The sequence below is a fragment of the Miniopterus natalensis genome, chromosome 18 (genome assembly GCF_054644295.1).
Source record: "Miniopterus natalensis isolate mMinNat1 chromosome 18, mMinNat1.hap1, whole genome shotgun sequence".
NCBI lineage: Eukaryota > Metazoa > Chordata > Mammalia > Chiroptera > Miniopteridae > Miniopterus > Miniopterus natalensis.
The window spans coordinates 36,054,247-36,067,082 of NC_142098.1; the positions used below are offsets into that span (position 1 = coordinate 36,054,247).

Here is a 12,836-nt window from a genome sequence, read left to right on the forward strand (position 1 = left end):
AGGCTGGAAGGTTAGTGCTCAGATGGGTGAGTTAGAAGGTTGCATTTGGAGCTCAGAAATAGATGTGGAGGTGGTTTAGGGTGGGAGCTCACACTGGACTGCTCCCAAGGCGGAGGCCTTGACCGCCTGGCCCTATCATGTGACCCCTAATTCCAGTAGCCTCAGGAAGGGTGCCCCATGCATCCTTTGAAAGATAGATGCTATGAAGAAAGGCAGATCTGACTCTGTTCATTGGTATGAATATCTTTATGTAAGTATAAAATATTAAATAAAACAAATATTAATTAAAATAACAATAGCGGCAACAATATTAGTAATAACAAGAACTCTTCCGCTGACCTGCAGCCTTTCTCCAGCTTTTCTCCTCTGGTTCTCATAATTCTGCGAGACAGACAGTTTCACAGCTGGGAAAACTGAGGCCCAGAGGAAACAGCACACTGGCCTGAAGTCACACAGCAAGTCTGCAGGCCTGGGAGCTGTGGGAAGGGCAAAGGGGTCCCCTGGATCCAGCCAGGGCAGGGAGAGTGTAGTTCAGGTACAGAGAAGAGGGCCTCCCCATAGTCTTGCAGTCACAAGTAGGGTGATGGCGAGGCTGAGGTAGGCAGGGCCTGGCCGGGGGGCGCCCCCTCTGCGGGACTGGGCATCCTTGGTTGGGTGATTACAGCCATTTCCAGTACAGCATGAGACGTTGAGATGGGTCAACCTGAAGGCTTCAGCCACATGGAGGCCTTGGCACCATGAGGGCGCTGCACAGCCTCTTACTATGTAGGGTGGGGCCCTGAGCCCTGAGGAGAGAGAAAACTGTGTCAGACTCCCTGCTCTCGGGCCTGAGCTTCTCACTGGGTGACAAACCACCCTATGGAGGATGCCACCTGGAAAATGCAGAAGTTCTAAGTGTGGTGCAGGGGATCTGTGAAGTCAAAATTATTCTCATAATAATGCCAAAACATCATTTGGCATTTTCATTCTCATGAGTGTACAATGGGGCTTCCAGAACCAACAGGACATGTGATCTTGCAACAGACTGAATGCAGGAGCAGATATGAGGATCCAGCTGTCTTCTATTAAGGCAGACAGTAAAGAGACTTGCAAAAGTGTAGAATAATGCCAGTCTTTTCATTAAATTTTTTTTGTGTTCAAAAATGTCTCTTTTCCCCCCCATAAAAATATGTTCACATGTAATGAGTTTGTAATTGTGATTTTAAAATAAATTAATAAATAGATCTTATAAAAATGTCTCAGTTTTAATTCCTAATACAGTCAATATCTTATAGATATAACTGACATAAACAATGATTTTTAAGAATGTAAAGGAATCTTGAGACCAAAAAGTTTAACTACTGGAACAGAGACTTTCCAGGATGTCACAGGATGGGAGTCCCGGGTGTCTGTAGGAGGTCCCATCCCGAAAAAGTCCACATTTCTAAGGCCGAAGGATCCATTTCCTAATGGGCAAGTCCTAATTCCTTACTACAATCTGCACCCTGCTGAAGGGAGCCCCATAGGAAGATCCACCTCAGTTAAGTCCAGCTAAACTGGAAGTCGACCTCTTGCAGACCCCCCCCCATTAAATATCCCTCCCAGTCTCCCCCACAGCCTCACCATCGGTGCCTGTGGCTTCCAGACATTGATTCATGGGGCCCCGGCAGGCAGTGAGGGAGGTCTCCTCGGAGGAACATCCATGGGTGCTGTTCCCCTGACAGCTGTAACACTGAAGGCCATTCAGTGGCAAGTTTTGAAGCTCCAGGACTTGGGAGAAGACAAGAGACCAAGGAAATTAGGACAGGGTGGGGGTGCAGGGAGAGGCGCCCTTCCTTACACCAACTCCCAGCTCTCTGCCTGAGATGGTATGGAGCCCCCTTGTGGTCGACATCGGAGTGACACTCTCTTTGGGGGTTCTCTGGGGCCTGTGGGAGAAATGCCAGCTCTGGGGTCCCCAAGAGCCCCTGTTTGACCAGGCACTGGGTAAGCAGCTGGGTAAGATCAGACAGTCCCTACCCTGACAGAACCTACAATTTAGAGCAACACTGTCCCATATAGTGATCATTAGCCACAAGTGGTTGCATCTACGCTGAAATTAATAACAATGAAATAAAATTCAAAATTCAGTTCACATGTCAAGTGCTCCATAGCCATTTGTGGTAAGGGTGACCAGACTGCACAGTAAAGATATAGAACACCTCTATCACTGCGGAAAGTTCTGTGGGATAGTGCTGTTTCTTAGGCACAGAGTGACACAACGGATCTAGATTGTATTGAAGGGGAGGGGCAGCGAACGTTTCCCTGAGGATGATACTTTAAAGCCGAGACCTGGGTGAGAAATAGCCAGCCAGGAGAACTCTCCAGGGAGACGTCCCTGGTGGAGGGTGCTGCATGTGCAAAGGCCGCGAGGCAGGGCAGCATTTGGCAGCTGCAGAACTAAATAAAGGCCATGAGGCAGGTGGGTGACAAGTTACACAGGGCATAGTGTGGCCTTTGGATTTTATTCTAAGAGCAAGGGGAAGTCATGAAAGTGCTTGAGGAAGGAGAGCAACAAGACCTCACTTACATTTAAAAATAATCTCTCTTGCTGCTGTGTTGAACACTGGCTGTAGGGTGTCAGGGGGACCGGAGAAGAGGCTATTGCAACCATCTAAGCAAGAGGTCTGGTGGCTTAAACCAGGGTGGGGGGCAGTGGAAGGGTTCAAGAGGATGCAGGAGGCATCAAACGTGGGTCTTGGTGAGGCCTGAGGGACTCACTGAATTCCCACAAAATCCTTCTTTGAAGGACTTGCTATACCCATCTTTCCGAGGAAGAAAAGGAGACCCAGAGAGAAGGGGTTTGCCTGCAAGAGAGCAGCGATGTCCCTGAGTGCACCTCCCTGCCCCGTCCCAGGCCTCACACTGGGTCCCCTGCCCCTTACCTGGGCCCCGGTTGCATTTGGTGGTGTTGCAGCACCGCAGGAAGTGGAAAGTGTGGTTGTTGTGAAAGCCGGTGGGGCCCGGGCAGCCGGGAAGGTTGCCACAGCCTCGGGAGTAGCGCTCATCTTCTGGGCTGTCTGTGGAGGCAGAGGAGAGACGTGAGATTGTCGGAGGGCTGAGACTGGATTTGCCCACCGCAGCAGCCATCTGTTCGTTCTCTGCTCCACCCTTCACGATAGGAGCCTCATTTTCTGTGGGGCAGCCATGTATCTAGCCAAAGACACATTTTCCAGCCTTGGGATCTATAGTCATGTGGCTAAGTTCTGGCCAAAGTGATATAAATAGAAAGGTTTATGGGACTTCCAGAAAGAAAAACCTTTACAAAAGGAGAGGTATCTTTATTTTCCCCCTTCTTTTCACCTTCCTTCTTCCTGGAACTTGGACATGAGGCATGGAACTCTGGCAGCTATCTTGGACTATGAGGCAAGCTTAAGAATGGAAGCAATATGTAAGAAATGAGAAAGCATCTGGGTTCCTGGTGACTGTGGAACTGTCCTTGTGGCCCTGAACTTCCTATCACTGGACTTTTTGTGACAGAACTGATTTTCTACCTGCTTATCACTTATTTTGGGAATTTAAGTGCAGCCTCCGGAAGGAGCAAAGCAGGGAGGAGGAGTTGCTGGCGGGTTAGGGCTCACCTTCCAGGCTCCGGTGGGTCACCACCTCCAGGCACTGTTCCTCAGGGCTGCGGCATTGGAGGCTGTTGTCCCATCCCCTCTCACAGCTCAGGTCCGAAGAGGCGCAGGAAACACACTCGAGGTACCGGCTTCTTCGGGGAAAGGTGGGAACCCGGCCTGATTGGGGAGGGGCAGGAGGGTGAGTCTGTAGGGAGAGTCCTGGAGATCCAGCTCCTTATCCCACTCTTCAGCCAGTCACCAAACCCTGGCCATTGTGAATCTTTCTAGAATCCATTCCCTCTTTCTAGTCCCATAACCAGATCCAGCTCAGACCTCCTTTAGTATCAGCATCCTCCTTGGCCTCATGGTTTCCATTGTCACCACTCCCGCCCCAGCCCCAGTGCATCCCCTCATGGCCCTGAAAGAATGTTTCTAATACTCAACTCTGACCCTGTCTCTCCTCTGCTCAAAACTCTTCCATGGCTCCCCAGTGCCCTCAGCATAAAATCCATGATTCTCTGTGTGGCATTCAAGGCCCATCAAAAACTGGGTCCTGGCTACCTGTCCTGCCTCATCTCCCTCCACTAATCCCTCAGACTCTACTCCACACAACTTCCCACAGTCCCCAAATATACATGCCGACACATCTAGCCTTTGCATCTGCTGTTCTCTTGCTCCCTACTTTCCCTATCTCCTACCTATTCTTCAGGCATCATCTTCTCTAATTTCACCTCCCTCAAGGAGCCCTCCCTGACCGTTTAGGCTGGATCAGGTGCCTCTCTGGGCTCCCCAACCCAAGCCCTGCTAGCTCTGGGTCATCCCTGTCTAGTGACAGGCTTGTTTCCCTCAGTGAACTCTGAACCCCAGGAGGGTAGGGCCAAGGCTGTCTTCGTCACTACTGTGTCCCAACACCACCCAGCAGAAGGCCTGGGCCAGAGAAGATATTGAATAAATATTTATTGAATGAATGAATGAGTGAATGAACAATTACTTAAAACCCTTTTATTGTTCCTTGTGGTAGCCAGTCTCCAACACAGCCCCCAGTGACCCCTGCTTCCTGGCATTTATGCCCCTCTGTAGTCCTTTCCCATAAAGAACAGGGCTGACCTGTGCAACCAAAAGGATACAGTGGGAATGATGGTGTGTGATTTCAGCGCTACACTGCAACTTTTTCCCAGCTCTCTCTCGGATCACTTGTTCTGGGGGAAGCCAGCTGCCATGTTGTAAGGACACTCAAGCAGCCCCATGGCAAGGTCTACATGGCAGGAACTGACACCCTTGCCAAAGCCAAGGGAGTGGATCATCCAAGCAAGTGAAGCTACCTTGGAAGCCTTCAGATGCCTGCAGTTCAGCTGTCATCTTGACTACAGCCACATGAAAGATCCAGAACCATCTCAACAAGCCACTCCTAGATTCTTGGCCTTCAGAAACTTTATGAAATAATGTGTGCCTATTTTTGTTTTAATTTTTTGGGCATCTGTAATGCAGCAATAGATAATTAATACACTGCCCAAGTGCGTCAGGGATCAATGCTTCACTTGACTGATCTGTGGTAACTTTGCTTTTCACATGGACCTTATAGGTTAGGCCAAGTGAAGGAGTTACTTTCCCTGGATTCACCAGTCATTCCTCTGCCCAGGCCTCAGCTCACACCATCCCCAAGCCTGACATGCCCGCTCTTCCTGACCCCAGATATCCAAGTTGAGTTGGGGCCAAGTCTCAGAGAAATGAGAAGGCTGTCTCAGCCAAGGCTCTCTGCTGGCGAGCCAGCAGCTGCGATTAGGCAAATCAATGACATCAAATCTCCCCGAACCTGAGAGATAGATAACTAAAAGGCCACCATCCCATGTCTTCTCACATAAAACTGCATGAAAATGAAAATATGAATTGCCACCATTGTTAAACAGCAATCTCATACCAGCCATGGGTCCCCTTTGGAGACTCTGCTTACATCGCTCTTCTAAATGTGTGTGATCCTCGGGGCTCTGTCTTCGGCCCTTTCCATTTCTCGTGGTGCACATTCTCTCCCATGGGAATGTTGCCCATGGACATGGCTTCATTTCTGCCTACCTGCTGGGATCTCATAAGTCTCTCTCCAGGCAAGACTTCTCTCTGAGCTCCACACCTATATACCCAAATGCCTCCTGGAGGCCCCCTGGTATCCCTCAAACACCCGAGTCTACATGCCCCAAATGAAACTCTCCATCTTCTCCCCAGGCAGGCTCCTTCTCCTGAACTCCACATCTCTGAGGTCGCCCCATCCAGTCCTCCAGGGCAGAAACCTGGCAGACTCCTTGACTCTCCACAGCGAGGTATCAGTCTCGATACTCTACTGCCCTGTCTTCTGGTTCTTCAATCCTTTTGCTCTGCTATTTCTAATCCCTATTAAGCACATCTATCGAGTTCTTAATTTCAGTCACTGTTCTATATTTCCTGTTTGACTCTTCAAAAAATGGATTCCAGGTTTCTGCTAAAACTTACCCTTTCCTTTATTTTTTAAAATATATTGATCATGGCTACTGTAAAGTTCCCTGTTTAACTCCAATATCTGAATCATTATGAGTCTGTTTCTATTGTGAGATTTTCCTCTTGGTTTCCGATCAATTGGCCCCTTTTATTTTCTTCAGGCTATCTTGTAAGCTTTGATTAGATGCCAGGCATTATAGAGGAAAATTTGTAAAGGCTCCAAATGATGTGTCTTCTTCCAAAGAGGGTCAGGTTTTCCTCCTGCTGCAGATTGGAAGCAGGCATTTTTCGGGCTGGTCCGTTTCAGTTTTGCCCCTATTCCCAGGGCGTGGTCTCAGAGAAAAGCCTGAGATGGTTACCAAGGCCTCTCTTGCCAACTTGGCAGCTTGGGTCTCCCCAGCATCCTATGCCTGCTGGAATCCTGCTCAGTTCTCTAGCTTCCCAGATACTATTTTCTGCCGAGTTTCTTGGAGTCTCACCTTATGCATGTATAGCTTGCCAGTGACCAAAGAAGTCATTTGTAGATTTGGGGACTCCCTTCTCTGGCTTTTGTCTGTCATTTTCTAGACACTCTGACAGCCCCAGACTCCACCTCTGTCTTCTTGGTCTAGCGAAGATCTTTTTCTGTTTCATTTCTACTTCTCCACAGTAGCAACTTGGAAAGTGTACTCGAGGAAAAGCCCAGCTTGTCTGCAGAACTCAACTTCTGTGCTTCCCTAGTTCAAAGATTGTAGCACTTCAACTTTTTCTCTTCGTCTGCTGCCCTCGAGTGACTTCAAATAACTGTTTATAATCCATTCAGTTTTCACAGCTGTCATTGGCAGGGGGTTAAACAATGGACTCCATCGTGACCAGAGCTACAAAACCCCTGCCATGTCTAACAGATCACTAGATCTTGCTCACCCACTGGTAAATAGCCCCGAAATCCATCCACTCCGCTCCATCTGCAGGCTGACGCTCTAACGCAGCCACCTGCACCTTCACCTGGACAACCTCACCGACCTCCAGGTTGCTCTCTCCTTCCCTGTCTTCCCTCCATCACCACTTCCCTCCGTCCCCACATCCCTCCGTCATGACCTCCCACCATTCGCGGGATGAAGCCTATATTCCTCACCACAGCCTAGAAGGCCCTGTGTACTGTGACCCTGCCACTTTCACCAGCTCCTCTCACCCCACTGTCCCCTTTCCTCCAGCCATACTACTTCCATCCACCTCTGGGCCTTTGCATCTGTTGCTCCCTTTGCCTGGAAAACCCTTTCCACTGTCTTTTTAGCAGTCTGACTCCTACTCATCCATCAAGATCCAGCTTAGCTGCTGCTTCCTGTCAGAAATCTTCCCTGACCTGAGTTGATTATCTCCTTGAGGGTCCCACAGCCCCTACTCTGCACTCACCCCAGCCCTGATGACACTGATCACTCTGTTTCCCCCACCTCAGCCCTGACAGTTCTGGGCTGTGCTTCCCCATGACAGCTCTGACCTCTCTGGTCTCTGCTTCCCCTATTATGGTTTTGACCTCTCTGCCTGTGCTTCCCCCATCCCACCTCTGATTACTCTGGGAAGTCACTGTCTGGTGATGGGTCTGTCACACTCTTCCCCCTCCACGGGACTGTGAACTCCATAGGAGCAGGGCCTAAGGCTGTCTGGGTCACAGCTGTGTCCCAGTGTCACTTACATAAAAGATGTGGTTTAACCAGCTATTCTAGTCACCACAAGCAGGGTAAGATGGCATTAGAAATGAGCAAGGATGTGGTTTAACCAACTATTCTAGTCACCACAAGCAGGATAAGATGGCATTAGAAATGGGGCTGATTTGTCAGTTATTAAATTACTGAATTGACAGCTGCTGCTCCAAGCTCTCTGGTGGACCCCATACCACTCTCAGCTCTTTCTTTAAAAATCCTCATGTCCCCCAAATCTATCAGCTAAAGAAGCACCACCAGACCCAGCAGGGGGTCCCCAAGGGCTTCTTCCAATTGATCAATGCCTTTTGCACTGACTGATCTTATTAAATATTTTTAATACTATCTCTTATTAAAAGCATTACTTAGACCCATCTGTTAAGCACATCAAACTGAGAGAGGAAGCTGGAGTCGCCTCTCTCATCACTTCCTTGAAAATGAGCATCTGACTCAGATCCCACCGACAGAGAAAAGTCTGAGGTCAGGCTGGATGGGAAGCGACACGAGAACAGTGTAAGCACAGGCTCTCCTTCCCGTTGGCATTGTGCCTGGCCAGGCCTTAACCAACTTCCTTCCTCATCGGGCCAGAAAGAGGAATCTCTACCTGGACGTCTCCATTCCTTCCCCATCCTTCCTCTCCTGTGGGAATTTGAGGAATTGGACTCTTTCTAAATCTTTTTCTTAAATTGACCAGAGCCTGAAGCCACAAAACTCAACACAAGTTTTTCCCCATCTTTTTCCACTGCCCAAGTCAAGGACGAGCTATTCTAGGGAACTTTCTGAGCCCACTACAGCCTGTGATCCCCTCCTCTCTGACTTCCTTTAAGAATTCTGAGTCTCTGGTATCTCTGGTCTTTGTATCCTGGTCCCTTAGTATCTATTGCCCGAACCATCTCCTGTCTTGTGGAAAAGGTTAGATGACAAATCACAGGTGAGATCCCTCATCTACCTCTCAAGTAGGTGTATTGTGTAGCTTCTTAAGGGCAGGTGTTGCATCTTACACTTAACAACCATAAAAACAACCACGTATGGGATGGGATAGGGTTAGGGATGGGGCTGAGTTTGTGGGTGGGATTGGGGACAGTTTGAGATGAGATGGAGTTGATTTAGGGATGGGGTTAGAGGTGTGTTTGGAACAAGGATGAGTTGGAGTTGGAGGGTGTTAAGGGTAAAGTGACTTTGGGGATGAGATTGGAGGTGAGGTCGAGTTGGGGTTAGTCCTGGGGTAAGGCATGGAGTTGGGGTTGAGTTGGAGGTAGTTTGGGGTCAGGCACGGTAAGGGCTGTCCTACTCACCAGTGTTGGGCCGGTTGCACAAATCTAATCCACACACGGACTCTGTCAGGGTGATGATCTGCATGCCTATCCGATAGCTCATGGTCCTATTGGTCTTCTCTGGGTGGGCACAGCCTGTCTCCACCACCTCCAGCTCTTCACTGTCTGTGAGGAATGTATCTTTGTTACCCCAGAGGCTCCCCTGGGCCCAATCAGCCTCTAACACTCCTGGTCTTAAGGTCACCCACTCCTGTGGCTGATCCCCAGGCCTCTACTCTTGTTTGGGTCCAACTCTGTCTTTTCTAGAGTTATCCTCCCTCCCCACCCCTCACAGGGAGCCTACTCTCTCTCAGTAACAACACTATCACTGGGACCTTCTAGCTCCATCTCCCTCTCCCTCCCAGCTTAGTGATCTTAGAAGGGAGATGCCTCTAAATAGAAAATTTTAAAGGAAAACAAAGCTTACCCAAAAAGTATAAGAAAGTGATACAATAAATACTGTGCATTTGGCACCCAATTTTATAAAATATTAGCATCTTGCTTTATTTGTTTCAGATACTTTAAAAATAAACTAAAGTTAAAATATACAGTGAAAGCCTTCTGCTTACCCCTCCCCATCACATTCCCCTATGCCCTGTCCAGAGCCAACCACTGGTGTACGTAATTCTCACACCTGCTATGAATAACAACATACACTGCTGTTTTACATATTTTATACTTTATATTTAACGCTATCGTATTCTGCAACATGCTTTTTTCCTTTCAACTTTATGTTTCTGAGATGTATCCATGTAAATCCACGCTTAAACTGCTGCATAGTGTTTCACTATGTGATTACCCCATGTTTTCCTCTGCTGCTGAGTGACTTTAGGGTGTTTCCAATTCTCCGAATCACAGACATCGCTGCTAAGAACCTTGTTGTATGTGTGCCCCTGGGCACAGGCGGCCAAGGTTCTCTGGTGTTTCTATATTCCTAGGAGCTGAAATGCTGACCGTGGGGCACTCTCATCTTTGCCTGCACTAGAATTTGCCAAATGTTTCGGGGGGGGGGGGCACCATTTGACTTCCTAAAAGCACCGTCTGCACTCCACATCCTCATGGCCCCAGCACTGTCAGATTCTTAAGTGCCTGTCAGTCTGGTGGGCGTGAAACAGGGTCTCCTTGTCCTTTTGTTTGCATTTCCCTGACAGCTGGTGAGACAAGGTTTCTTGGTCACTCGCATTCCCCGTGGCGCTGGAGTTGGGGGGTGGGGCTCACCTTCCCAAACCCGCAGGACCGTGGTCCTGCAGAGGTCCTGGCCCGGGGCACACTCTTCCACCTGGCAATTCCCGGCCCTGTCACACCGCATGCACCGCAGGCCCCAGGTGGCTGGGGGGAGAGGGAGGAGACAAGAGGAGAGTTTATTATAGCTCAGCGCCAGGATCCCTCCTCCGGCCCCATGATGTCCCAGTACCAGGACCAAGTCTCCAAGCCCTGTGCACAGGTTCATGCCCCACGTGCTGCCAGCCCCGGGGCTCGTACGCTGGGTTCAGGCCAGCGGCACCTCCAGCTTATCTCTCGCTCCAGCAACTCTCGCCTTTCCGAAGAGTCTATCCCCGCCCACAGGTCCTGCCCTAAAGTCCTGCCCTCGCTCATTCCCCTTGAAATCTGCCCGCGTGCAGGTCCGGTCCTCAAAGTCCCATCTCCACCCTCTCTGCCCATCCGGACCGTCATGCTCTGCACCCCATCCCGCCGACCCTCGGTCTAGGCCGCCCGCTCTCCTGGGGGCGTTCCATCCTCACTCGACTCCGGCGGAGCTTCACGTCCTACCCCTGTCCCCCTGCCCTTTCCTGACTATACCCCCCGCCCCCTAACTTCCCCAGGCTCTGCTCGCTCCAAAGCCGGGCGCCAAAGTTCTCGCCCGCGGGTCAGTCGCCTACTGTGTCCTAACCCCGCCCATCAGCCCTCCGATTCTAACCGCAACCACCCAGCAGCGCGCTCCGCAGCCACCGGGCGGTTCTCTGCTCGCCCATTGGCTCCCGAGGTTCTCTCCCCGCCCACTGGCTCTTCCCCAGGTTCTCTCCCCGCCCACTGGCTCTTCCCCAGGTTCTCTCCCCTCCCTGAGGTTATAAAGCCACAGACTAGCTCGGCTCCCTGGCCTATTCCCCGCCCTCCAGGCCTCCCCGGGGGGGGGGGGTGTCCCTGCCCGCGGCCCCCAAATTCGGAGTCCTCCAAAATCATTACTCATTCTTGGTGTCTAACGGCTGGGAGCGCTTTCCGGTTTATTCATTGCCGAAATACTCTTTCACTGCAAACCACCCCTTCCCATCCCGCCCTGACTCAGTTCCTTCTGTTTCCTTTAGTTTTGTCAACAATTTCCCTACATTTTCCGGGGAAAGCAGGTGACGGGGTCCTCGAGAGACAAGCCCTGGGTCTCCAGCCCATGCTTCTCTTCGGACCTTGTGTAAAATGCGCCGTCCTCCCCGTGCTGGGGGTGGAGTGGGGTGGCTGACCGAGTGGAGGGAGCAATGGGACCGAGGGGGTGGCTGACCGAGTGGAGGGAGCAATGGGACCGAGGGGGTGGCTGACCGAGTGGAGGGAGCAATGGGACCGAGGGGGTGGCTGACCGAGTGGAGGGAGCAATGGGACGCCCCTGCGGGGGTGAGTCCCACGTATTCAAGAGCTGTGACTTCGGACCAGTTACTGAACCTCTCTGTGCCTCAGTTCCCTTCTGTGTAAAACGGGGTTAAAAAGATAGCCCTGCCCTCCCAATTCTAAACTGCCAGTAAGGAGCTCAGAAGAGGTCCTGGGACCAAGAGCGCACTCACTAAACGGCGGCAGCGGTAAAATGCCTTCGCTCAACTAGTATTTCCTGAATACCCACTGTGTGCTAGGTGCCGCGCCATGTGGGGCTGCAGAGAGCAGGGCTGTTACCGTGTCTGAGTGGAGGGGCTGGGGCACTGAGCTCCCCTCTCCCCCTCCAACTCGCCAGACCCCGAGTGCCCCCTCTCGCGTCCCCTCCCTTCCCCGCCCTCGGACCCCGTCCCCCGTCCCCCGTCCCCCGAGCAGGAGCGGGGACGCAGCCACTACCTGGAACGCAGGCTTGAACCAGCAGCAGCAGCGGCAGCAGCCCCGGGGCGCCCATGGCAGGCAGCGGCTCCTGTGCGCGGCTTCCCTGCACCTCTGAGCCTGGCCCCGGGAGGGAGACAGTTTTGTGGTCCCGGGGGCTCCTCCCAGACGTTTTGCAAAAGCGCGAGTCAGCTAGAGATGCGTGGGCGCTCCGCCACCTCCCCCGGGTCACCCCCTGCCAAGCCCTCTTGCCAGGGCGTGGCCGGCGGCGCAGGGGGCTGGCTCTGCTCGGACTCCAGCGGCCAAGGCCACAGCTCGGTCCGCGGCCGCCGGCGCGCACGTTCCATCCCCCTCTCCCTGCTCTGGGATCTTGGGCAAGGGACCTCACCCCTCAGATTAAAACTTGTCCTGGTGGGAAATCCGTGGCTGATTAATAGATAATATTGGGGTTTTGTTAGTCTCGTTAGGAGGGACGATGGTATTGGGGGTCTTTTCATGGGAGAATGTCTTTATCATTTAGAGATGGATGTTGAAATATTTGGGCTTGAAATAATATGTCTCTAATTTAAAACCCTTCAGTCCAAAAGTACATAGTGCTGTTATGACAATGGTTTTGTGGTTATGTGGGAAGATTGTTGTTCATTTTTACAGCTCACTGAAATATTTAGAGGTTAATGTCATTGATGTCGTCATCTACTTTAACTTAGGAAAAAAGAAAATATTTGTATCAATTAGATTAAGGTAACTTATATGTCATTCTGTCTCCTTTTCTGTGTGTTTGTAAAGATTCA

The 12,836-nt window shown here is 51.0% G+C and overlaps 1 protein-coding gene across 1 annotated transcript; it reads right to left on the reverse strand.

Moving 5' to 3' along the window:
• Positions 1–236: 236 nt before the first annotated feature.
• PLAUR (plasminogen activator, urokinase receptor) lies at positions 237–12,121 on the reverse strand. The gene is made up of 7 exons (XM_016219485.2): positions 12,067–12,121; positions 10,255–10,365; positions 9,019–9,162; positions 3,600–3,755; positions 2,904–3,038; positions 1,603–1,749; positions 237–785 (listed from the first exon to the last, which is right to left on the reverse strand). The coding sequence occupies exons 1-7, from the start codon at positions 12,119–12,121 to the stop codon at positions 532–534; spliced, it is 1,002 nt and encodes a 333-aa protein (XP_016074971.2). The 3' UTR covers positions 237–531.
• Positions 12,122–12,836: the final 715 nt, after the last annotated feature.

Bases quoted from the DNA above. Each gene is read 5' to 3' on its own strand.
- PLAUR (XM_016219485.2), bottom strand. From the start codon at position 12,121: ATGGGCGCCCCGGGGCTGCTGCCGCTGCTGCTGCTGGTTCAAGCCTGC. The intron at 10,366-12,066 runs GTAGTGGCTGCG...CTCTCCCCCCAG, and splicing joins GGTTCAAGCCTGCGTTCCAG to CCACCTGGGGCCTGCGGTGC. The intron at 9,163-10,254 runs GTGAGCCCCACC...CATTCCTCACAG, and splicing joins GGTCCTGCGGGTTTGGGAAG to ACAGTGAAGAGCTGGAGGTG.